Source organism: Pteronotus mesoamericanus, unplaced genomic scaffold (assembly GCF_021234165.1).
Source record: "Pteronotus mesoamericanus isolate MK-2021 breed Mesoamerican mustached bat unplaced genomic scaffold, CSHL_Meso_final scaffold_85, whole genome shotgun sequence".
Classification (NCBI taxonomy): Eukaryota; Metazoa; Chordata; class Mammalia; order Chiroptera; family Mormoopidae; genus Pteronotus; species Pteronotus mesoamericanus.
Window position 1 is genome coordinate 48,540,202 of NW_026555329.1, and position 26,686 is coordinate 48,566,887.

The 26,686-nt window shown below is 36.6% G+C and overlaps 1 protein-coding gene and 1 pseudogene across 2 annotated transcripts in view; both read right to left on the reverse strand.

The window, feature by feature from the left end:
- Positions 1-5,028: 5,028 nt before the first annotated feature.
- Positions 5,029-26,686, reverse strand: part of BLVRA (biliverdin reductase A) — an 86,337-nt gene continuing 64,679 nt past the window's right edge. For both annotated transcript variants that reach the window (XM_054564393.1, XM_054564392.1), the window contains 3 exons: positions 15,103-15,210; positions 10,320-10,491; positions 5,029-5,282 (listed from right to left, as the gene is read on the reverse strand). In XM_054564393.1, the coding sequence (XP_054420368.1) occupies positions 5,033-5,282; positions 10,320-10,491; positions 15,103-15,210 (530 nt within the window). In that variant the 3' untranslated portion in view covers positions 5,029-5,032. The remainder of the gene's footprint in view (positions 5,283-10,319; positions 10,492-15,102; positions 15,211-26,686) is intronic.
- Positions 21,256-22,097, reverse strand: LOC129063354 (40S ribosomal protein S10-like; annotated as a pseudogene).

The window sequence follows — 26,686 nt, forward strand, 5'->3', positions numbered from 1 at the left end:
CTCCAGGAAACACAGAGGGTCCCATTCAAGAGGAACCCAATGAGGCCCACTCCAAGATTCATCATCATTAAAATGGCAAATAACAAAGAAAAAGAGTGAATCCTAAAGGCAGCAAGGGAGAAAGAGGTAGTAATATATAAGGGAGGCCCAGTACAGCTAGCAGCTGATTAGCAGAAACACAGCAAGCCAGAAGGGAGTGGTAAGAAATATTCCAAGCCATGAAAAGCAAAGGCCAGCAACCAAGACTGCTCTACCCAGCAAGGCCCTCAATAAAAATGGAAGGCAAAATAAGGAGTTTCCCAGACAAAAGAAGGATAAAAGAATATACCTCCACCAAACCAGAAGTGCCAAATATGCTAAAGGGATTGTTTTAAGATGAAGAAAAAGTATATGAGGACTGCTTTAAGATGAAGAAAAAGTCTATGAATACCCAGTTCCTTTCACAGTTGCCAATACTTGATATTACCAATATTTTTAATACTTATTAATCTGATTGTGACAATGAGGTGTTATTTTAATTGTTCCTTTTTTATTCAAATTAAACCTGTTTTTGTGTATTTCTTGCCTATTTCTATTATTTTTAAGAGGCTTTAAATGACTTTGGTATTTCTTATCTATTACAGGTTTGTAGAAAGTTCTAGTTGTAGAACTAGACAAAGAACATGTATGAATGACCCATGAATAAGAACAAGAGTTGGAATTGGCTGTGGGGGGGAGGATGGGTGGAAGGGGGTAAATGGGAAAAATTGGGACAATTTTAAGAGAATAAACATGATTTAAAAATTAAAAAAGACAAATGTATTTGGAAAAATAAATTAATTAATTTAAAAAATAAATAAATATAAGGAAAAACACACAACTCTTATGTATTCACCTTAAGAAATAAAATATTTCTAATGTAGTTGAAAATAAAAAAGAAAGAAAATGCATCCAAATTGGAAAGGAGAAATTAAAACTATCATTGTTTGCAGATGACATGATCATGTACATAGAAAACCCCACAGACTCCACAAAAAAACTATTCGACCTAATAAGTGAATTTGGCAAAACAGCGGGGTTCAAAATCAATATTCAGAAATCAAAGGCACTTTTGCACACCAAAAATGAAATATCAGAAGAAGAAATCAGGAAAAAACTCCCATTTGCTATAGCAACAAGAAAAATAAACTACCTAGGAATAAACTTAACGAAGAAGGTAAAGACCTGCACGCAGGAAACTATACAACACTGAAGAAAGAAAGGAAGGTACAAATAAATGGAAGCATATACTGTGTTCATGGATTGGAAGAATAAACGTCAAAATGTCCATACTACCCAAAGCAATTTATAGATTCAATGCAATCCCTATTAAAATATCAATGACGTATTTTACATAGAACAGACATTTCAAAAATTTATATGGAACCATAAATGACCCCAAATAGATGCAACAACTTTGAGAGAGAAAAACAAAGTAGAAGGGATCACAATACCTGACATCAAACTATATTACAAGGCCACTGTAATCAGAACAGTCTGGTACTGGCATAAGAACAGACACATTGATCAATGGAAAAGAAGAGAGAGCCCAGAAATAAACCCATATTTCTATGGTCAATTAATATTTGACAAACGGTGCAGAAGCATAAAAGGGAGTAAAAAGAGGCTCTTCAACAAATGGTGTTGGGAGAACTAGACAGCTACATGCAAAAATATTAAATTTGACCACCAACTTACACCATACACAAAAATAAACTCCAGAAGAATAAGACTTAAATGTAAGTCATGACACCATTTAAAAGTCACAGAGAACACAGGCAGGAAACTCTCAAATATCCCATGCAGCAATATTTTCACCAATGTGTCCCTTAGAGCAAAGGACACAAAGGAAAGAATAAACAATTTGGACTTAATCAAAGTAAGAAACTTCTACACGGCTAAAGAAAACATCAGCAAAATGAAAAGGGAGCCAACCATATGGGAAAATGATACCTCAGGACAGGGGTTTGATCTTCAAAATATAGAAGAACTCACACAACTCCACTCCAGGAAGACAAACAATCCAATTTAAACATGGGAAAGGACCTGAAGAGACACTTCTCCAAGGAGGACATACACAGCACCCAGAGACACATGAAAGGATGCTCAGCATCACTAGCCATCAGAGAAATGCAAATTAAAGCTACAATGAGATACCACTTCACACCAATCAGAATGGCCATCATAAATAAATCAACAAACAATAGGTGCTGGCGAGGTTGTGGAAAACAGGGAATCCTAGTACATTCTTGGTGGGAATGCAGTCTGGTACATTCACTGTGGAAAACAGTGTGGAATTTCCTCAAAGGCTAAAAATGGAACTGCCTTTTGACCCAATGATTCCATTACTGGGATTATACCCTAAGAATCCTAAAAGACCAATTCAAAAGAACCTATGCACCCCAATGTTCATAGCAGCACAACTGACAATAGCCAAGTGCTATTGACAATAGCATCCAAAGTGCCCCTCAGTAAATGAATGGGTCAAAAAAACATGGTACATTTACACAATGGAATACTACACAGCAGGAAGAAAGAAATAGCTACTACCCTTCCTGACTGCATGGATGGAACTGGACAGCATTATGCTAAGTGTAATAAACCAGGGTGTGAAATACCATATGATCTCACCTATAAGTGGAACCAAACTAGCAAATCAAGCTGGCAAGGGAAATATGACTAGCAACATTGAAAGGTAGAAGAAATCAACAGGGATGGGAGGGAGGGAGAGAGGAGGGTACCAGGGAGGAGAAAGGGAAGGGTCAGATCAAGGAACAGGTATGAAAGACACATGGTTGAAGCCAAGGTGGGGAGGATTGATGTGGGAAGGTGAGGGTGGATGGGGCAGGGGAGAGTTGTGGCGGGTAAATGGAGACAAATGTATTGGAACAGTAAAAAAAATTTAATAAATTTTTTTAGAAAAAAAGAAAGGCTGCCACTCATTACCTCTCTAGGTTGTTTTGTCACTTCCTTCTCCTTCTGAAATTCTTTAATATTCGTAAAATTAATGTATGTTTTTCTTTTGTATCTTTTGACCAAACACAAAATAAGCTTAAGGTAAATAATTATCAATATTAATTAATACTCTCTTATCCCATGACAAAAAACAATCTTTGACCAAACTTTAGTAAGGTTCCTCTAAACATTCTTCTCAAGCCTTGACCTTGGGACTTCCCTATCTTTGCATCACCCAATTTTAGCAAAAATCATACTAAGGCGTTTAGTAAAAATCCTTACCCTCAATATAGGATCAAATTTCTCATCTCCACTTTTGGTATGATGTCTTCAGATGATCAGGCTGACCTGCCTTCTCCAAGAATGTTGTTAAGATCGTTTAGCTAGAATCCTCTTACCCCGTTTCCTCTTAGTAATTTTTATATCCACTGACTTCCACTCTGCTCATTGGCTATAAATTTCCGCTTGCCCTTGCTGTATTTGGAATTGAGCCCAGTACTATACTGAGGTCTGTTTTCCTCTATATCAACAGTCCTGAGTAAATCTGTTTATACAACTTTACTGTCCAGCTCTGGCTTTCTTTGACACCTGCCCCCACTTCCAATATCATATAGGGGTATCACTGAAATAGGAGTTATCAAACCCAAATGGGAAAAGCTATTGCACTGCATTTTAATCATCAAATATTTACTATTTACCTCATAATAGAGGCTGAACAGCATACAAAAATAGATACAATATTCCTTGACCTAAAAGGGCATTTGGTGTGGATAACGAACCAATAAAATGACCAATATTTATCACAAATTGTTTTATATAGCTTTATAAAAACTGTAAAGAATTTTTGCCTGCTTTGTTTATCTTGATGTACTATGGTGATGAAATAGTTACAAAAGGTAAAAAAAATAGAGTTTGACTCCATCAATGACCTCATGGATTCTGAACTGGTTAATGGGAAGTGAAGATGGCAAAAAACAAGATGGAGGACTTACAGAAGCAAGAAAGCTAACCCCTGCTTTGAAGAAAATGCAATAGGACTATCAATGAAACAAAAGAGCAGCTTCCTGGGACTTAGTTCTGCCTCACGTCTGATGCAACATGGGAATCAAGTTCAGAGAAGGCAAGGGCTAAAAACACAAACACATTTGTTGCCTCTCAACTGAATGCCTCCTCCTTGTTCTCTTATTCCTTCTAGGCAGCCTTCTGTTTTACCTAAACTGGAAATCTGGTCAGGTCACTCCCCTATTAAATAACACCATTCAGTGCCTCTCCACTGGCTTATAGGATCCCTATAATATTTGCCCCCCTGGGACTTCCTCTTCCAGTGACTGTTCCCATGGCACTCACCAGGGTGCTTCTCACTTTTTCTTGTCAATCTTCTGCCAGGAGAGCCTTACTTTCACGTATACACAGCTAACTTATTCGTCATCTAGACCCAGTTTGGAAATCTTCCCTGAACCTGTCTCCAGATGACCAGGGGTATATACCTTTTACTGTACCTACTACATTACAATGACTGGTCTGTGTGACTGGTTCCTTTATGACACTGGCAGTTTTTGAGAGCAGTGGGTATGTCTCATTCATTTTTACAATCCCAGGTACATAGCATGGTCTTAAGGAATTTTACAATCCCAGGTAGCATAGCAGGTACATAACTAGTGAAAGCTTGTGAGGAAAGATAAAATTCCTTAAAGCAAGGAAGGAAAATGTTCATGGCTGTATTTTGTAGTGGTTGAGTGCCTGAGGGGTTTTTAAAGACTGGTTCTGCTACCTAGGTGATTTCAAATAAAATTGTCTAATATATCAATGGAAAAAAACCTGGTAATACCCTCCTGATAAGGGTCTTAGGAAAAGTAAATAAGGCATACAAAGCACTGGATCAGCTTAACAAAACTAAGTTCTTTCCTTATCCCCATGTGCCCCTACTCCCAATACAACTCATGACAATAAGCAAATCCTGTTTATCCAGGACACATTTAATTGCAAGAATAAAGTTAACTAGATAAAAATCAAACTATGGTTTCATCTTGAAAGTGTCTTCCTGATTTCTTTTCCTCTTTCAGGAACAGCATTTCTGGATTTCTTCTGCAAGCCACAAGCAGTGCAGGATGCGTTTCTTTTCAGCAGCCAGTTCCATTTCAGAGTATTGGCCCAAGAGTTTCTGGACAAATATATTTTGATCTTTCAAAAAAATATTCCTATTGACTCCTACATTTGGCACATTCTCCAGGGACCCAGATTTGAAATGGAAGCTTAAATGTCGGTTTCGTTGTAGACCAGGCCCCTTCTCTTCAATCCATGTCAGTGGACTGAAAAAAAAAAAAGAAAGAAAAAGAAAGAAAGAAAGAAAGAAAGAAAGAAAAAACCATAATTTTAGATATTACACAAGAGTGTAAATGAATGCTTGATGACACCTCAGCACCTGGTAACAGGTCCTCATTTTGTACCCACCTTCCCTGCAGCTGCTGCTCACTGTAGTGGTTCAGGTGGCAAGCCAACCTCTACCCACCTCTCAAAGGTCATGGGTAATTATTTCCAACTTGACTTGAAACAGTCCTTTATTTAATTTTGCCATCAGCCAGGGGAATTCATGCAATAATTTTTGTGTGAACACCAATTTGTCATTCAGGAATTTTTACTGAGTCTCATCGATGGATCCCTCTAGGGGAAGCAAGTAAGAGCTACAGGTAATCATGAACCACCTGATATTTTGTGCAAATTATTTCCATGTGTATGTGCATTTTTATGGGAGAGTATCTTTCATTATTTTCTTAAAGAAGTGTATGATTCAGCACATGCTAGAAAATAACAGATTTTCCCTGCTGATTAACAAAGTACCTGTTTCCATTTCAAATTTGTCCCCTAATGCTACCACTCACAAAAATATAAAATTCTAATAGAATAGACTACTTATCTAAAGACTCTCCTTTCTCTTGGTTTATCTTTTGTCTTTATAATAGAAAAGAGCTGTATTACCTGCTAGATGAAAACAGAGAAACTTGTTAAGTAGACTTTGAATTAAAGTAAGATTATTGAATAATATGAGAGAAAAAATATAAAATCTGTTGTCTTTTACATATTCTAAAAACAATACAGCATGAGGACTTCTTAAACTAAAAAATACATAATTCTCTTACCTAAATAAAAGTATCTTTAGTTTGATGTAATTCTTTTCTATATTTGTCTGTATGTACATGGCATATAAATTATAAACAATTGACTATGCTTTTTTTTTTGAGATTTTATTTTTAGAGAGAGGGGGAGAGAGAGAGAAAGAGAAGGACTGAAACATCGATGTGTGGCTGACTCTCATGCACCCCCTGCTGGGTACCTGGCCCGCAACCAAGGCATGTGCCCTGACTGGGAATCAAACTGGTGACCGTTTGGTTTGCAGACCAGCACTCAGTCCACTGAGCCACAACAGTCAAGGTTTGACTATGCCTCTTTTACTTATGTAAAACTATTATTAATTTTCTGCATAGCATGTACAATTGATTGTATATTATTTTATTGTTGCCAAATATTTAAGCTCATTGCTATTTCAAATTAATATGAATATCTTGTATTCAACATCTTCACACATAAATAGTATTCCCTTTTCTTAGAACATTCCCTTTTCTTAGAATTCCCAGGAATGAGATAATTTGGTGTTGGTCTTTAGCTATTCCTATTTGCTTTACTCTAGTTTTTGTTTTCTTAAAGTGGTGAGTTAGGGTCTAGAAGAAGGCACTAAGTGATGAAGTTTTTCAGTGTGAATAGGGAAAGTACTAAATCCTGAGCATGCATTAGGGTCTCTGGCATTCTCTTATGTCCTGCCATGATTACTAGGATTTCTTATTTCCCGTTACACTGGACTACAGTAGGTCAAGCCTGGGGTGGGCATGTTAGACCAGTATTGCTAATGAATGAAGAGAAACTACCATTTGTTTGTTTGCTTGCTTATTCTCTTCCTCTAGAGTGATGGGCCATAATAAGACTTAAGATTAGGTGGGGGGTCTGCAGGAAAAGAGCCCAAGGAAGTCACTTAAGATTGTTCTGGGTGTTGAAGGAAGCGCAGGGTTGTTTGAAATCTAAAGGAGTCCTCCCCTTTGGCTAATCTAGCTTACCAAGACCTAGAGTGTGGAATGAATGTTTCATAGGGGAAAATATGCAGTATATAAAGGTGGAGCCATAATAATGCCCATTCATACAAGGAGACATCAGGACAAAAGTTGACAGAGTAATTTCCTCATTTTGTGGTCCTTTATGCTTAAAACTTCAAATGCCATACTAATCATGTATTTACAAGTGACAGCATCAGTTATTGGCATTTTACTGCCAACTGTATGGTGTAGAGTTATGGGTGGAATCTGGTCTACCTGTGTTCTGGGTTTGGACAGTACTTAACTTCCCGTGTCCAAACCAAAAACAAGCTTGAATTCACAGACAGCTTTTCTGCTCCTCTTCTCTGTAAAAACATCCACAAGCACATATATGCATTCATCAACCTAGGCAGTGACTACCTGTAAAAATTCTTCTTACTTCTCACCTTCTACAAGAAGGTATTCAATCACATCCTCATACCTAGTGAGAGCACATCTCTGCAAGAACTGTGGAGGTGGTAGCAATTTTCAAACAGTGCTCTTTCCTCAGCCCTGAAGGACAAGCAGGCAAGGCCATGAATGGCTTTGGCTTCTATCAATTGGCTTTAACAGGCATTCAAATTTGTACATCTTCTACATATTGGCTGTCTACGTAAGATTTGGTTTGAAAAAAAAGTTCTGATGCTTATTTTTGCAAAGTTGAAAAACTGGTTAACTGCAAAGTACCTGGGCTTGGGGGTAAGCTGCACTAAAATTTCCTGGATAATTCTGGGACCTACCTCACAGACAGATGAGAACTATGATAAGGTGTGTTTTCCATGGTGCTCCTTTCTCATGTCATTCTTGTGTATTTTGGGGAGAAGGTGTGACAATTTGGGGATTGGAGACAGACTGCCTAAGTGCGATTAAATGTGATTCTCTCTCAATCACTTGATAGCTCTGTGCCCTTGGCAAGATTTTTGACCTGAGTCTCAGTTCCCTAGTTGAAAATAATGCCCACTTCAGAGAGCTGGTATAAAGATTATGTGAGAAAATCCCTATAAAAAGAATAGGGCTGTACCTAACACATAGCAAGTGCTCGAAAGACATTAGCTAATAGTAGTACTTGTACAACAGGGTTTTGAATAATGTTCCCTGTCTTGCTAGTTCTTTTAGTGTGACCCTTCTAGATCATGCCTCCCCTTCTCCCTCATCTCCTGCTGTGGTTCTGTTCCATTCCACTATGTTGCTTGAAGTTAGCTGTAATTTAAAAAATTGTGTCTGGAAACAACTGGAAGAGGTTCCTAACATGTAGTAACAAGATCTGGAAAGATATCTACTTATAAAATCTAGCCTGAAATTTAAGATAAGCTTTGGGGAAGAAAGAGGCCCACAGATCCTAAAGCATTGTCCCCAGGCAAAGTCAGAAGCCAGAGCTGCATTCACAGGATAAAAAGGCTTTTCTCTGTCACACAGTATACTATACCATAGGGTCTGTAAACTAGGCAGAAACAAATCTGCTTTAAAGAACTGTATTTCAGTAAGTTTCCTATTCTGTAAATCATTAAAATGATCCATGTGTGAATCAATACTAATAACCCTTAAATCAAAAATTTACATTCATGTCAGGCAAAGACTCTAGCAAAGAGCAATTAAACTAGTAAACTAGTAAGGTGTTCACTCTATCAACTAAATTTTTTTTGGTATTACTCAAATGTAAAAAAAAAATAAATGATTATTACAAACTGTGAAAAAGTTGGTCTAAATTCTAAAAATTAATTTCTCTGCAATTTTTTTTTGTTTTTTGTTTTATTTTGTGTTTTATTGAGGTAGAGTTGACAAGTAACAATTTATTAGTTTAAGCTTACAGTTAGTTTTACAAAATCATAGAACAGCCTTTACAAACATTCCTGAATGTGATTACAAAGATTAATATTAATGCTCCTTATTAATTGCTTTAACACCTAATAAAAATAATTTGAAATACTACAAATATTCTCATCCACCTAGGAAAATTTCTCACATCCTTCCATATAACATACAGTTTTATAATTTGAGGGAATACAAAATGTCAATATTTCCTCTACCCCTATTTCCTATTCAGTAAAAATAAATAATGAGTATACAACTTTACCTATGTTGGGGCAATGGTGAGGGTGAGATTAAAAATGCAATTTGAAAGGTGGAAAGTATTATATGAATTTAAGAAATTGTAATATGGTATTTGTTATCTGTCCCAACATTCACCCAATACTTGCCTCACTTTTACAATAACAAGAGTCAGCTCCTGCTTTCCTCACATCTTATTTGCTATGTAAACTCCTACTCAAACTTCAAGACTAAGCACCGTGCCTCCACCCCTAGGAAGCATGATCTGATCTCTTCAGGTCCTCCTTCCCTGTACTCCTGCAGCACCCTGAGATACCTTTAGCTCTGAACACAGGGGACAGCACCTGTACGAACATGGCTGCAATTCTACATGGCCAGCATCAGAGCCAGGGGCCATGACTGCTATTATTCCACATGCTGCACATCCAAGCTCTGCATGTTTCACCTTCATCTGTTAACCCTGCCTTTCCCTAGAAAAGAGGATACTCCTCAAAATGAACATCAGGCTTCATTCAGGGAATCATACACTTGTCTTTTTTAAAAAATTCTGAATGGTCTGTTTATTTTAGTAACTCTAAAACCTTTGCTGTTTTAAATATTTTACAGAGATGAAATGCTTTTAAAGGAAATTCATAAATATATTTTTGTTGAAAAAGACTTGGTATAAGAACTGAAGAATCAGAATATTTTGGGAACAGTATTACATTATGATCTGAGGATAAAGCTAAAAAAACAAAACCTTAAATTTTGGTCACACTGGAAGATGAGTATTTGGATATGTGCTAAGCAAGTAAGGTAAAATATTAATGACAGGGTCTAGCTAGTACTTGTATGGGTGTTCATGGCAAAGTTCTTTCTACTTTACCACATGTCTGAAATTTTTATAATAAAATTTTGTAAGGCAGCAGGCCACAGAAGCTACTAGGTCTGATATTGCTTACCTGTATGGCTTAGGCAAAGTGCTTAGATTCTGTAACTCTCTATTTACATACTAGTCAAGGGAATCTTATTTCTCTTACACAGGTTGCTATGAGGATCAAATAAGGCAATGTAAGTGAAATATCAGTACCTGTTCTGTTTGCAGAAGTAGACAGCCCTTCTGCAATTAGGACTATGAACCTGGTAAACACAGGAGGATGTTAAGTTTCCTTCTACTCATGGTTTCCCACAACCTACCGTTTATCCTCTGTCTCCAAGTACACAGTCATTTTCATGTACTGATCTTCCTTCTGCTCTTCCAAAGTGGCAGACACAAGAGAAAGTTCCCCAAAGAGAGAGACCAGCCAGGTCAGGCGAGAAATGCCACTGAATGCGGGGAAGCCAAACTGTTCTTCTTCCAATGGGCCAGCTGTGAGGAATCACAAATACTGTGGGAACTGGGAAGCAAAGTACTGACAGCTGAAGAGCACAGTAGCACACTCATGGGTATGGCAGAGAGTAAACAGATGTGGCTGGGTGATTAGGACAATACAACCTTGTCTTAGTGTGCAAAATAACTAATAATACTAATGAAAATTCAGGTGCTTAAATGTAAATTGTCATAAAGGTGTCAATTTTTTCTTGTTTATTAAATTTAGTTTTGTGAGTATAATAAAACATTATTGGAAACAGCAATCAATCTAGTCTATGCGATAATTAAAATATTTCAGGCTTCCAAAATGCATGTGTGTGTATATAAACATACATATATTATACACATATAAACACGTTCATATAGATACTCTTCAGTTAGTGATCTGAAGAAGTAAAAGAGAAACCAACATATTTAGTTCCTCAAGCCTATGTTCCTATAAATACCATAACTATCTGTATACATCACAAGAAGGTAAAAGTTTCATAACTATAAATACTATAATACCTATAACTTATGTCAGTGTTGAGAAAATTGAAAGTGTTAAGTGTTTTCTTAGCCTTCATTATTTCCTGAACAAAAGTACATTCAAGAGTATCTGTGTGATAAATCTAGTTAAGATACAGCTCCTCTTTTTCCCCAACCTAAATTGTATACATAACCTAGATTTAAAAGACTTTATACCTGTTATATTGCTCTATAAAGCAAAAATTTCTTATAACTTTGATGCTGAATTAAAATAATAAATATTAATGTTTTTAAAAAGATAACTTACAAATAAAAGCAAAATGACTACTGCTTGACATAATGGAGTAGGTAATTGCTATGCTGGCCTCCTCCCTTAACACATCAAAAGTACAAGTAAATTATAGAACAACCATCACTGAGAACCACATGAAGACTAGCTGTACATAACTCCTATAACTGAGGATATAAAGAAAAAACCACCTTGAGACTGGTAGGAGGGGCAGAGCATGATATGAACAGGCTCCATATCCATATTGTGGCACTTAAAAAAAGGGAGGGATATCTCAGCTGTGGAGAACATCTGAGGTGTAAGGGTCCCAGGCCCACACCAGGCTACCCAACCTAAGGCTCCAGAGCTAGAATACAAGTCCCTACAACTTCTGGCTGTAAAAGACTGTGGGGATGGCAGCTGAGTAAGATGGAGGAGGGCTGTTGGAGACCTACACACAAACTCACTTAAGCTCACTTTCTCTGAACTTCAGCACTGGGGCAGCAGCTTGAAAAATTCCAGGGACATACAGGGAGAAGCTGAATTAACTAACTTCAAGGTGAGGGCAGAAGGGGCAGGAATTAGGGCAGCTCAATAAAGGGACAGAAGTGCTAGCAGACACAACTGTTCCTCTGTTAAGCCCTCCCCACACCTAGCCTGCAGGCTTGAATGGGCACAATATCTAAGCTATCCATTAAACTGCCTAACACCAATCACCCTTGCCTGGTGATTCCCTGAGTCCTGACTCAGTAAAATAACACTCCTGGGCCTGTCTTCTTTCAACAGCTTTTCCAAACAAACTGGCTGTCTCAGCTCACAGCATGCATCTTCCTACAAGATCTCTAAAGTTCAAAAATACCAAACAAGTAGCATTTGGTCCCAGAAAGCCTGCTACTGCTTCCTAAGCTGCCTTAAGCAAGAAACCAGTGGAAGCTGGACTTAGTTCACTACTTGGTTTCTCCCAGATGCCTCCAAACCAAGCACAAGTTGCAACCTTCTGCAGATTACTTTGTACCCCCTATCAGGTAACCCTGAACAGGAAAGAGGCAGTAGCTGACCTTGACTTGAACCAGAGTCCCTCCCAAAAGGTTACAGAAACAACATTACTCAGTGACCAGGTTCAGACCACAAAAGACTACCATCCAACCAGCTCCACAAATGCCAAACCTAAGAAGCAGACTCAGCAGACAAAAGAGCCCTGCTAAAGCAAATTCCATTCTATGGCATCAGTACTTGCACAACAGCTCCTTTGCTATAGTCACAGCCATTCCTCACTACCATTCCTGTGATCAACCTCTCCTCCCACTGACATCATAAGAGCAAAGCTCAACTACAACATGTGGGCGTACACAACCCACACAAAGGACACATTTAGAGAACCTGACAAAGTGACCAGGGAGATTGCACCACTGGGCCCCCACAGGACATGTACTACATAAGGCCATTCTGCCAAGACCAGGAAATGGAGATCAATCTAACACATATAAACAAACACAGAGAGGCAACAAAAATAAGGAAAGAAATATGTCCCAAATGGAAAAATTAGGACACAACTCCAGAAAAAGAACTTAACAAAATGGAGACAGGCAATCCAGCAGATGTAGAGTTCAAAACATTGGTTATAAGAATTTTCAATGAGCTTAGAGGAAGTGTAGATGAACTCAGTCAGAACTTCAACAAAGAGATAATAAACATAAAAACATAGAAAATATAAAAGAACAAATCAGTCAATAATGAAGAACACAATAACTGAAGTGAAGAACACATTAGAGGGAATCAACAGTAGATCAAGAAACAGAGGTTCAAATCAGTGATTAGGAAGACAAGGTAGAATAAACCATCCATTACAAACAGCAAACAAACGGGAAAAAAAAAAACATCCAAAATGAAATTAGGATAGATAAAGAGACCTTTAGGACAACATCAAGTATACCAGGATCTGCAACACAGAGGAACCAAAAAGAGAATAAAGACAGCAAAAGATTGAAACCTACTTGAAGAAATAATGACAGAAAACTTTTCTAACCTGGTAAAGGAAATACACATACAACTTCAGGAAACACAGAGAGTCCCAAACAAGATGAATCTTAAAAGGCCCAGATGATCACAATTCATAGTTAAAATGTCAAAAATTAAAGACAAAGAGAAACTTAAAAGCAGCAAGGGAGAGACGGTTAGTTTCCTACAAGAGAGTTCCAATAAGGCTGTCAGCTAATTTCTCAATAGAAAATACAAAGGACAGACAGGACTGGCACAAGATAATCAAAGTGAAAAAAAAGCAAAGACCTACAATAATGGTACTCTACCAAGCAAGGCTATAATTAGATTTGAAGGTAAGGTAAAGAGCTTCCCAGACAGAAAAATTATGAAAAAGTTCATTGCCATAAAACCAGTATTCCAAAAAAAAATGTTAAAGGGACTTAAGTAGAAGGGAAAAAGTGGTCAAAATACAAATAACCAAAAATGGAAATAACATACCTATCAGTAAGTACTTTAAATGTAAATGGATTTAATATCCCAGTCAAAAGACATAGGGTGGCAGAATGGATAAGAAATCAAGACCCATACATTTTCTGCCTACAAGACACACACTTCATATCAAAGGATATGCACAGACTGAAAGTAAAGGGATGGAAAAAGATATTTCATGCAAATGGAATAAAGAAAACCTGAAGTAGCAATACTTAGTATCAGACAAAATAGATGTTAAAATAAAGTCTATAACAAGAGACTAAGAAGGAAATTTCATAATAATAAGAAGCAATCCAATCCTTGTAAACACTTATGCACTCAACAAAAGAGCACCTAAATAAAAAAAGCAAATACTGACATACATAAAGAGAAAGATAAGTGATAATACAGTAATATAAGGTGACTTTAATACCCCACTCACATGATTGATCATCCCAACATAAAATCAACAAGGAAATACTGACCTTAAATGATACATTAAACCATTAAATTTAATTGATAAGTTTAGAGCATTTCACACCAAAGCAGCAGAATATATATATATTTTTGAAGCACACATGAAATAATTTCAAGGATTTACCACATATTAGGCCACAGAACAAGTCTCAATATATTTAAGGAGATTGAAATAATATCAAGCATCTTCCCCCCTTACAATGGTATGAAACTGGAAATCAATTACCAGAAAAAACTGAAAACACACAAACACATAGAGGCTAAATAACATGCTACTAAACAATGAATGGGTTAACAGCAAGATCAAGGAAACAATAAAAAGATAACTTCAGACAAATAAAAATAAAAACACTAACCCATATGGGACAGAACCAAAGTAGTTCTAAGAGAAAAACATAGAGTAATTACAGAAAAAAGCAAGAAGAATCCCAAGTAAACAATATAACCTTACACCTAAAGAAACTTAAAAGAAGAGAAACAAGCAAAGGCCAAAGTGAATAGAAAAAAGGAAATAATAAAGACCGTAGCAGAAGTGAAAGAAATAGTCTAAATAAAATACAAAAGATCAATGCAACCAAGAGGTGGTTCTTGAAATAGATTTTAAAAATTGATAATGTCTTTAACAAACTCATCAAGGGAAATATAGAGAACAGCCAAATAAATAAAATCATAAATGAAAAAAGTCAAGTGACAACAGACACCACAGAACTAGAATAGAATGTAAGAAAATTCTGTAAAAAAATTAAATGCCAACAAATTAGACATTGTGGCAGAAATGGATAAATTCATATAAACAATCTTCCCAGAATAAAAAAGAAACAGAGAGACTTCTGGTCAAGAAAGCAGTGTAGGCAGACATGGCTCTCCTCTTCACACAACCACATCAAAAAATTACAACTAAAATATAGAACAACTATCACTCTGTGATCCCACCTAACACTGACCTGTGAAGAGAAGAGATCCTTTCAGCAGGTCTTTCCCCGCCACTTCTTTTTTCAGGAATGAGTACTCTTCCATCAAGAGTTCAATATGTTCCTCATGCAAGACTTTCCCTGTCACAACGAAAATGGAATAAAAATACAGTCATAATCAATTGTGTGTAACTGTGCATCCCAGAGTCTAAATACGTTTTCCTCCAGCATAGGACATACAGCTCTTGAAACCACCCTGTTGACCACTACACCCTTATAAACCCCAGCTGAAGGTAGTGTGAATTCTAAAATTACAACAGGAATAAAAATCTAAGAGAGCAAGATGATATCCTCCTGACTCACAGGCAAGATGACATTAGGGAAATATCTGAGAGACAGCTGTTCTCTTCTGTTCTGGACAGAAGAGAACAGCGCAGCATAAAAATCTAAGACACAAAAAGAAGAAAAGGGATTGTTGAGATTAAATGAGATGAGCTAAAATTAGACTTTATTTGAAAGAATTGGAAAAACCAGATGATATCACATTATTCAGGTTGGAGGGAAGATAAAGCCTTAATATTCATAACAAATATTTTGAATTCTAAAAGAAAGCTGTTTAATTTTTTTGCTATAGTAGCTTTTTCATTTCTAAGCCAGAAATTTCATAAAATGCCCAAGCTATTTTGGAATTAACTGCAAAGTGTTTATGATTTACACTTTCACTGAAACAGACAGAAATATGGGCCACTGGAAGATACTCCTGGAACATCAGCCTGTGCTTAACCCAGGTTCACAGAAAATACTGCAGAATGTGTTAGGCTTGTTTTGCACCTCACTGAGTAGGCAGAAATGTCTTCTGAGTCTCCAAGGTTGAATGTGTGGGAGAGTAAGATCCCTCCCATCCACTCCTTAACCCATAAGTAATGGCAAACAAAGCTTCTTTATAAGTGTAAGTTCTCTTCTGTGGGTGACTGTCCATATGTGCATGTTTATGAGGGGAGGTTGGGCATCTGTGCAGTTAAACTATGTTTCAGAGTATGTTGTATTCCCTCTAGCATTATTTCTGTATTTCCATTTCTATATTTCCATGGAAATCCATATCCATATCTATGGTTATTAAGGAAATTTTATATCTTGCAACTACATCTTTGTTTTTCTATCATTCATTCTCTATTGTGATAAATGTGGCAACCACATATACACATGTATACATGAATGTACACACATACATATATATTCTCAGGTCACTTCACTGAAAGGACTTAGAAGCAAAAAGCTTGAAAACCAAAAGTAATGAACACACCTAGATTGTAGTGTACATCTGTGTATTTCCCCAGTTTTTCACTTTCTAAGTTGAGGAATAACTGAAAAAATATAATTGTATATATTTAAAGTATGTAACATGTTGATTTGATATACATATACATCATGAAATGATTATCAAAATCAAGATACTTAACATATCCATCATGACATATTTAACATTTTATGTGTGTATAATGAGAATGCTTAATATTTACTCTCAGCAACTTACAACTATACACTAGCATATTAACTGTAATTACCATTATGTACATCTCCAGAACTTATAATGGAAAATCTGTACCCTTTGTCTTACATCACCCTATTTTCCCTCCCCGCCCCTTAATCCCAGGCAACTACCATTCTGATTTGTTTCTATAAAATATAGGGGGTTTTATATTCTTCAGATTCCACATGTAAATGAAACCATGCAATATGTCTTTCTTTGGTTTTATTCACTTAGCATAACATGCTCCAGGTTCATCTATGTTATAGCAAATGGAAGAATTTCCTTCTTTTTCATGGCTGATTATCTATTTGTACAGGGTGGGGCAAATGTAGGTTTAGAGTTGTGAAACAGAATTTATTCTTCTATTATTATTATTTATTATTTTATTATTTTCCATATGAGCTACCGTAACTGTACGTTTGCCCCATCCTATATGTATGAGGTCTGTCTGGAGAAAGTCCAGTCATTGTTAATATAATGAGAATGGTTTGCAAGATATCAATGTAACCTGGCAGCCAAGGAGAGTGGACTGGAATGCACATGCACAAACAATGATGACTTCACTGTCCTAGTCCGTGAGGATGGCAGATGCTGTTCACTGAGGATGTGTACTGTATGGACAACACATTCAAAATGTCTGAGTGAGTACAGCAACAAATACCCATCAAATTTTCTGTTAAGCTTGAACATTCCTCCGAGGAAACTATTCAGATGATTCAGAAGGCCACAGCTATGGGCAACTGTTGATTGGCAGCTTCATCACAACAACATGCCTGTTCATGCATCATGTCTCGTGTAGTTTTCTGGCAAAACACCAAATCACTCAGGTGACTCAGACCCCCTACAGCCCAGATTCGGTGTGCCCTGCCACTTCTGGCTTTTACCAAAAAAAAAAAAAAAAAAAAAAAAAAAAAAAAAAGACATTTGAAAGGGAAGAGATTTTAGATGAGATTCAGGAAAATACGATGGGGCAGCTGATGGCAATTGGGACAACTGTGTCATGTCCCAAGGTGTCTACTTTGAAGGGGACTGATGTGTCTTTGTCCTTTGTACAATATTTCTTGTATCTTGTATCTTCTCCAATAAATATTTCTATTTTTCATATTACATGGCTGGATACTTTCTAAAAAGACTCATACATATGCCACATTTTTTTATCTTTTCATCCATGGGAGGACATTTAGATTGTTTACATTTCTTTGCTATTGTGTGAATAATACTCAATGGACACAGGGGTGCATATATCTCTTCAATATACTGATTTCAATTCCACCTGGATATATACCAGGTGGGACACTACTGGATCACATGGTAGTTATATTTTTAATATTTTGAAGACCCACCATATTCTTTCCTATAGTGGCTGTATCAGTTTACATTTCCACTAACAGTGCACCAGGTTGCCTTTTCTTCATGTCCTTGTCAACTCTTGTTATCTTGTCTTCTGGATGACAGCCATTCAGATGGGAGGTGATATATCATTTTGATTTTGATTTGTATCTCTGTGATGATTAGTGATGTTAAGCACCTTTTATATTTTCTTTGGAAATATGTGTATTCTGCCCATTTTCTAATTTGATTATTTGCTTTTTCCTATTTGTTTTAAGAGTTCCTTATATTTTAGACATTAACCCCTTATTGGATATACATAGTTTACAAATATTTTTCCTATTCTGTAGGTTGTCATTTCAGTTTGTTTCCTTTGCTGTGCAGTTTTTCCATTTAATGTAAACTTATTGTTTACTTTAGCTTTCATTGCCTGTGCACTGTGGGTCTTATCCAAGAAATCATTGATAAAACCAATGAAAAGAATTCAAGGATTTGTCCCTGTTTTCTTCTAGGAGTTTGAGGTAAGCCTTTTTTACGGCTTCATTTGTCTTTGATACATACCAAGATAATTTTTTGTGAGTGGTGTTAAAGTACAGGTCCAGATTTATTTTTCTGTACGTGAATATACTGTTTTCCCAATAGCACTGACTAAAAAGACTATCCTTTCTCCACTGGGTGTTTTTGGCATCCTTTAGCAAAAATAAAGGAGTTTATGGCTGGGCTCTCTAGTCTGCTCCACTGGTCTGTTTGCCTGTTTTTATGTCAATACCCACACTGTTTTGATAACTATAGTTTTGTAATATAGCTTAAAACCAGGAAGTGTGATGCCTACAGGTTGTTTTGTGTTGTTTTTTTTTTTCAATTTACCAGATTTCTTTTGCTACATGGGTCATTTGTGGTTTTATATAAATTTCAGAATAGTTTCTTTTTCTGTGTCTGTGAAAAATGCCATTGGAATTTTAATAGGGATCACATAAATCTGTAGATTGCTTTGGACAGTATGGTCATTTTAACAATATCAATTCTTCCAACCCAAGAATATGTGATACCAATATTTGTGCCTTCTTGATTGAATTCATCAGTGTCTTAAAGTTTCCAGTGTACAGGTCTTTCACTTCTTTCATTAAATTTATTCCTAAATTTGTTTTGTTTATTTGTTTTGGATGGTACTGTAAATGGCATTTATTTCTTAATTTCTCTATGTTGATTTTATATTCTGTAACTCTACTGAATATAACAGTTTTTAGTAGAGTCTTTAAGGTTTTATATATATAAGATCCTATCATCTACAAACAGAAACAATTTTAATTTTTCCTTTCTTATATGGATGTCTTTTATTTCTTTTGCTTGCCTAATTACTCCAGGCTTGGCTTCCAGTATTATGTTAAATAGCATATAGTGGTGCAAGTGGGCACCTTGTCTTGACCTGATTCTTAAAGGAAAAGCACTAGTCAACTAAATGAAAGTTCAAGCTGGTAATGTTTTCAATGTTATCCTGGATAAATATGTCATAATAGTTGTGGTTCTCAGAAATTCTCTCTTATTTAAAGATGAGATCTTCTCTATAATTCTATCCCCTACCAACTGAAGCAGTACAACAATTCTATGCCCTGGCTACAGAAGAGATAGTGTAAATATATTTTCTCTTTCTGTGGAGAGCTTTTAATGTCTTCTTTTCTTCCTTTTTTTACATCAAACATTTAAACTTTCTAGGGGTTTTTTTTTCATATTATGTGTAGCTTTTAAAATTTGCTTGTTTTTTTCTTTTGAGGGATTATACTGTGTGTACACATTGTTACACTCTTATTTAATGATTCCTTTTATTTCATATTATTAAAGCAAATTATGCTAATTACAGAAAACATTAAAATACAGAAAAATACAGAGCAAATAAAATCACCCAAACTCTCACTACCAAGAATAACCAGTATATTAACCCCTTATCAGATATATAATTTACAAATATATTCTCCCATTCCGTGTGTTGCTGTTTCACTCTGTTGACGGTCTCCTTTTGCTGTGCAGATTTTTCTTTCTTATTTTACTGAAAAATCCTACTTACTTACTTTTAGCTTTTGTTGGTGTATTTGCTTTTGCTTTTCGTTGGTAATTTTTCAGGTATCTCTATACTGCTTTCCACAATGCCTGCATCAATCTGAGTTCCCACTATCAGTGCAACAGTGTTCCACTTTCTCCACATCCTCACCAGCTCTTGTTTCTTGATTTACTGATAGCCATTCTGACAGGTGTGAGATGGTATCTCGTTGTAGTTTTAATTTGCATTTATCTGATGATTAGTGACGTTGAGCATCTTTTCATATGTGTATTGGCCATCTTTGTGTCCTCCTTGGAGAAGTGTCTATTCAGGATCTTTGTCCATTTTTTAATTGGGTTGTTTTTTGTTGGTGCTGAGTTTTGTAAGTACTTTATACATTTTGGATATTAAGCCCTCATCAAATGTATGGGCAAATGTGTTCTCTCATTCTGTGGGTTGTCTTCTTATTTTGTTGATGATTTCCTTTGCTGTACAACAATATTTTGTTTGATGTAGTCCCATTAGTTTATTTTTTTCTTTTGTTGCCCTTGCCAGCAGAGATATGTCCAATAAAATATTGCTACAAGCAATGTCTGAGATTTTGCTGCCTCTGTTTCTTCTAGGACTTTTATGGTTTTGGTTCTAACATTTGTGTCTTTGAACCATCTTGAAATTTATTCTTGTGTGTGGGGCAAGGAGGTAGTCTAGTTTCATTATTCTGCATAAATTGGTCGTATTTACCCCAAACAATTTATTGAATGAACTATCTTTAGCCTGTTGTATGTGCTTGCTTCCTCTACTGAATATTAATTGGTTATAAAGGTATGGGCATATCCCCAAGCTCTCTTTTCTGTTCCATTGACCTATGTGTCTGTTCTTATGCCAGTACCATGCTGGTTTACTTACTATGGCCTTATAGTATAGTTTGATATTAGGTATCATGATTCCTCCAACTTTGTTCTTCTTCCTCAGGGTTGTTGTTACTATGCAGAGCATTTTGGGAGTCCAAATAAATTTTTGAAATATTTGTTCTAGTTCTGTGAAATATGTTATTCGCATGTTGATAGCAATTGGGATGAATCTATAGATTGCTTTGGGTAGTATGGACATTTTAATGATGTTATTTCTCCTATCCATGAACACGGTATGTGCTTCCACTTATTTCTATCCTCTTCTATTTTTTCTTCTGTGTCTTGTAATTTTCCAAGTACAGGTCTTTTACATCCTTGGTTAGGTTTATTTTTAGGTATTTCTTTTTGAAGCAACTTTGAATCAAAGTGCTTTCTTAATTTCCCTTTTGGTCAGTTGATTATTGGCATGTAAACCTAAAACTGATTTCTGCATATTAATTTTGTATCTTAATACTTTGCTGAATTAATTTATCAGTTCTAGTAGTTTCTTAGAATCTTTGGGGTTCTCTATGTACAGTATCATGTCATTTGCAAATAAAGACAGGTTATTTCTTCCTAATTTGGATGCCTTTTACTTCTTTTTTTTTCCTGGCCACAAGTTTATTCAACACAAAATAATCCCTCCAACTTTACTGAGGTAGTTGACCATGTCCACGACCAAATCCACCTCTAAACTGGAATTCAGTTGCTGACCCAGCCTCGGCCTCAGCTTTCTTGTTGGAACCAGGGGGCACAGCACTCCGTCTATAAGTGTCTGTCAGCTTCCCCTCATGTCAGCCTTGCAGAATGCTCGTCTTCCAGACCTCTGGGCCTTGGCCTGCCAGTCTCAGGCTGGCTATGGCTCAAAATGGCAGGCATGATCTCAGGGGCAGGTGGAGGTAATCACGGAGATATTGGATGCCCTCGTTGGTAAGGTACCAGTAGAAATGTTCCAGGCAACCTGTTCCTTCATGTAGCTTCGTGATTTGAGAGACCACATGGTCTTCATGATGTGAAGATTAGGCACGTTCTTGTCTGCCAGCTTGGGGTGTTTAGCCATGGGCACATCCTTCTTGGCCACTATCAATCCCTCCTTAAAAAGGAGTTCATAAATGGCAATACCGTTCTTCTTGGGCATCAACATCTCAACAACTATAGATGCCTTTTATTTCTTCTTGTTTGATTGCTGTGGCTAGGATTTCCAGTACTATGTTGAATAAGAGAGGTGAAAGCTGACATCCCTGTCTTTATCTCAATCTTAAGGAAAACGCTTACAGTTTTTGCCCATTGAGTATGATTCTGGCAGTGGGTTTGTGATGTAGGGCCTTTATTATTTCAGTATGTTCCCTCTATTTCCACTTTGCTGAAAGTTTTTTTTATCATAAATGGGTGCTGGATTTTATCAAAAGCCTTTTCTGCATCTACTGATATGATCATGTGGTTTTTATCCTTCATTTTGTTTATGTGGTGAATCACATTTATTGATTTGCAAATGTATCAACCTTGCATTCCTGGAATAAACTCCACTGGATCATAGTATATGATCTTTTTTGATGCATTGCTGTACTCAGTTTGCTAATATTTTATTGAGGATTTTAGTATCTATGTGCATCAGGGATATTAGCCTGTAATTTTCTCTTTGTAGTGTCTTTCTCTGGTTTTGGAATTAGGATAATGCTGGTCTCATAAAAATGACTTTGTTAGCCTTCCTTCCCACTGAATTTTATAAAATAGTTTGAGGAGAGGTGTTAGTTCTTCTCAGAATGTTTGGTAAAATTCAATTGTGAAGCCATCTGGTCCAGAGCTTTTGTTTGTTGGGAGTTATTTGATTACTGGTTTACTTTTGCTAAGTATAATCTGTCTATTCAGATTCTTGGATTCTTCCTGATTTAGTTTTGGAAGATTGTATGTGTCTAGTATTTATCCATTTTGTCCAGGTTGTCAAGTTTTGGGGCATATCATTGTTCACAATTTCTTACAATTCTTTGTATTCCTTTGGTGTCACTTATGTCCCCCCTTTCATTTCAGATTTTATTTATGTGTGTTCTTTCCCTTTATTTCTTGATGAGTCTGGTTAAAGTTTTGTAAATCTTGTTTCTCCTTTCAAAAAGTCAGCTCTTATATTCCCTGATCTTTTTTTTTAGACTTTATTTTGTTTATTTCTGCTCTAATCACCATTATTTCACTCCTTCTACTCACTTTGACTTCGTTTTTCTTTTTCAAGTTCCTTTAAGCAAGTTCCTTTAAGCATGAAGCTAGATTGTTTATTTGAGCTTTCTCATTTTTCTTTCTTTTCTTGAGACAGGCCTGTAAGGCTATGAATTTCTCTCTTAGATTGCTTTCCCAGTATCCCACAGATTTTGGATTGTTGTGTCCTCATTTTCATTTGACTCAAGGTATCTTTTGATTCCTTCCTTGATCTCATTGACCAATTTAATGTTTAATAACATGTGATTTAGCTTCCATGTCTTTGTTTTACAGTGTTCTTCTTTTGTTTGATTTCTAGTTTCATAGCTTTGTGGTTAGAGAAGGTGCTTGATATGATTTCAATCTTTTGAAATTTACTGAGACTTATTTTATGTCCAAACATGTGGTCTACCAGAAAATGTTCCCTGTGCACTTGAAAAGTATATATATTCTGCTGCTTAAAAGAGAAATGCTCTGAAGATATAATTAAACCCATTTGATCTAGTGTGTCACTTAAGGCTGCTGTTGCCTTGTTGATTTTCTATCTAGAAGATCTATCCACTGAAGCCAATGGGGTGCTGAAATCCCCCAACTACGACTGTATTTCTGTTGATCTCTCCCTTTATGTCCATCAAGATTATCTTTATATATCTAGGTGCTCCTCTGTTGGGTGCACAAATGTTTACTAGGGTTATATCCTCTTATTGTATTGTTCCCTTTATTATTATGTAGTTCTATAGTTTTGGTTTTGAAGTCTACTTTGTCAGATATAAGTACTCCAACTCCAGCTTTTTTTTTTCCTTTTTCATTTGCATGAAATATCTTTTTTCATCACTTTACCTTTAGCCTATGTGTATCTTTTGATCTGAGATGGGTCTCATGGAGGCACTGTGTGTGTGTGCATACACACATATATATCTTGTTTTCTTTCTTTCCTTTTATTGTTGTTCAGTTATAGATGTCCTGACTTCTTTCCCCATTACTCTCCCCTGCATGTTCTCCCCCAACTCTCACAGTCAATCCTCCACAATGTTTGTGCCCAGGAGTCCTCAATTCATGTTGCTTAGCTTGTCCCTTCCCCTTCTTTCCATCCATCATGCCCCTCCCCACTCCCCTTTGATCATTGTCAGTTTGTTGTGTCCAAGCCTCTGGTTATATTTTGCTTGCTTGCTTGTTTTGTTGATTAGCTTCCACTTATAAGTGAGATCATATAGTATTTGTCTTTCACTGCCTGGCTTATTTCATTTAGCATAACACTCTCCAGTTTCATCCAAGCTACTGGGAAGAGGAGGAGCTCCTTTCTTTCCACTACATAGTATTTCATTGTGTAAATGTACCATAGTTTTTTGATCCACTTATTTATTAATAGGCACTTAGGCTGTCTCCAGCACTTGGTTACTGTAAATTGTGCTGCTATGGACATTGGGGTACATAGGTTCTTTTGAATTGGTGACTCAGGACTCTTAGGGTATAGTTCCAGGAGTGTGATCACTGGCTCGAAAGGCAGTTCCATCTTTACTTTTTTGAGAAAATTCCATACAGTTTTCTACAGTGGCTACACCAGTCTGCATTCCCACCAACAGTGTACTAGGGTTCTCTTTTCTCCACAACCTTGCCAGCACTTGTTTCTTGATTTGTTAATGATGGCCATTCTGACCAGTCTGAACTGCTATCTCATTGTGGTTTTAATTTGCATTTCTCTGATGGCTAGTGATGTTGAGCATTTTTTCACATGTTTCTGGGCCCTCTGTATGTCCTTGGAGAAGTGTCTGTTCAGGTCCTTTGCCCATTTTTTAATTGGATTGTTTGTCTTCCTGGTGCGGAGTTGTGTGGAGTTCTTTATGTATTTTGGAGATCAAACTCTTGTCCAAAGTATCATTGGCAAACGTTTTCCCATATGGTTGATTCCCTTTCCATTTTGTTGGTGTTTTCTTTAGCCATGCAGAAACTGTGTTTTCTTATCTATTCACCTACCCTATGCCATTTGATTGGAGCATTTACATTTAAGATGATTATTGATAGACACATATGTAGTGTCATTTTATTGTTATAGACTGTTTCCCTGTTTGTTTGTTTTCTTCTTAAAACAATCTTTTTTAATATTTGTTACAGTACCAGTTTGGTGTTGACAAACTTTGTTAGCTTTCTCTTGCCCAGGAGATTCTTATTTCTCCTCAATTTTAAATGACAGCCTTGCTGGGTAAAGCAGCCTTGGTTGTAGGTTCCTGCTTTTCATTACCTTGAATATTTCTTACCACTCTCGCCGGGCCTGATGTTTCGTGTTGAATAATCAGATGACAGTCTAATTGGTGCTGTCTTGTACATAACTACGTGCTTTTCTCTTGCAAGTTTTATGATTCTCTCCTTGTCTCCAAGCCTTGTCATTTTAATTATGATGTTTCTCAGCGTAAACCTCTTTGGGTACAACTTGTTTGGGCCTCTTTGAGATTCCAGGAATTGTGTCTTTTTCTTTCACCATATTGAGGGAGTTTTCAGTCTTTATTTCTTCAAATAGATTCTCGACCCATTGCTTGCTCTCTTCTCCTTGTAGCATTCCTATGATACAAATGTTGTTATGCTTCATGTCATCCAAAGTGTTTCAACTTTTTGGTCATTTTACTTTTTTCTTTTTTTTTATTGTTGTTCAGGTACAGTTGTCTCCATTTCTTGCCACCACTTTCCCCTGCCCCACCCACACCTACTTCCCACTCTCAATTCTACACTGCTTTGGCTTTGTCCCTGGGTCCTTTATACATGTTCCTTAATGACCCTTCCTTTTCTTTTCCCCATTATCTCCCTTCTCCCCCATCTCCCCTCTGGTTACTGTCAATTTGTTCTTCATTTCAATGTCTCTGGTTATATTTTGCTTGCTTGTTTGTTTTGTTGATTAGGTTCCACTTATACGTGAGATCATATGGTATTTGTCTTTCACCACCTGGCTTATTTCACTTAGCAGAACGCTCTCCAAAATGTTTAAGAACTTTTCATTTAAAAAAAAAAATGTCTTCTTGCTGCTCTGCCTGGTTTTTTCTACCTTGTCTTCCAAATTACTGATTCAGTCCTCTGCTTCTTCTAACCTACTGTTTATTATTTCTAGTTTATATTTCAGATTTGCATTCTTTATTTCTGACTGGTCCTTTTTTATGCTTTCTATGTCTTTTTTTTTTTCATGCTGTTGAGTATCCTTATAATCATTATTCTAAACTCCCTGTCTGATAAATTACTTGCCTCCATTTCATCTAGTCCATCCCCTGGAGAATTTTCTTGTTCTTTCATTTGGAATCTGTTTCTTTATCTTCCCATTTTGTCTGATTCTTTGTATTTTCCACCTTAGGTGTTTAACTAATCTTCTGTTAAACCACTAATCAATTGTTAACCTAAATGAGCTATAATCAGCAGTCTGGCTTAAGCTCCACAGATGGAGCAGAGTAATTCCTGTCAGCAGGGTTATTGCTGCCTCTCGGGCTGATGCCACTTGGAAGGAAGTGCTCTGCCTGAGAAAAAATGCTTTCTGCAGTGTGGGGAATAACTCAGCACTTGGGTCTTGGCAGGTGTTCCTTCATTCTCTCTGCAGAGTTACCAACCCCACACTCTCCTCAAGTGTCTCTAGTCCACTCTGCCCTCCCTCTGCTGCAGGCCAGGGTA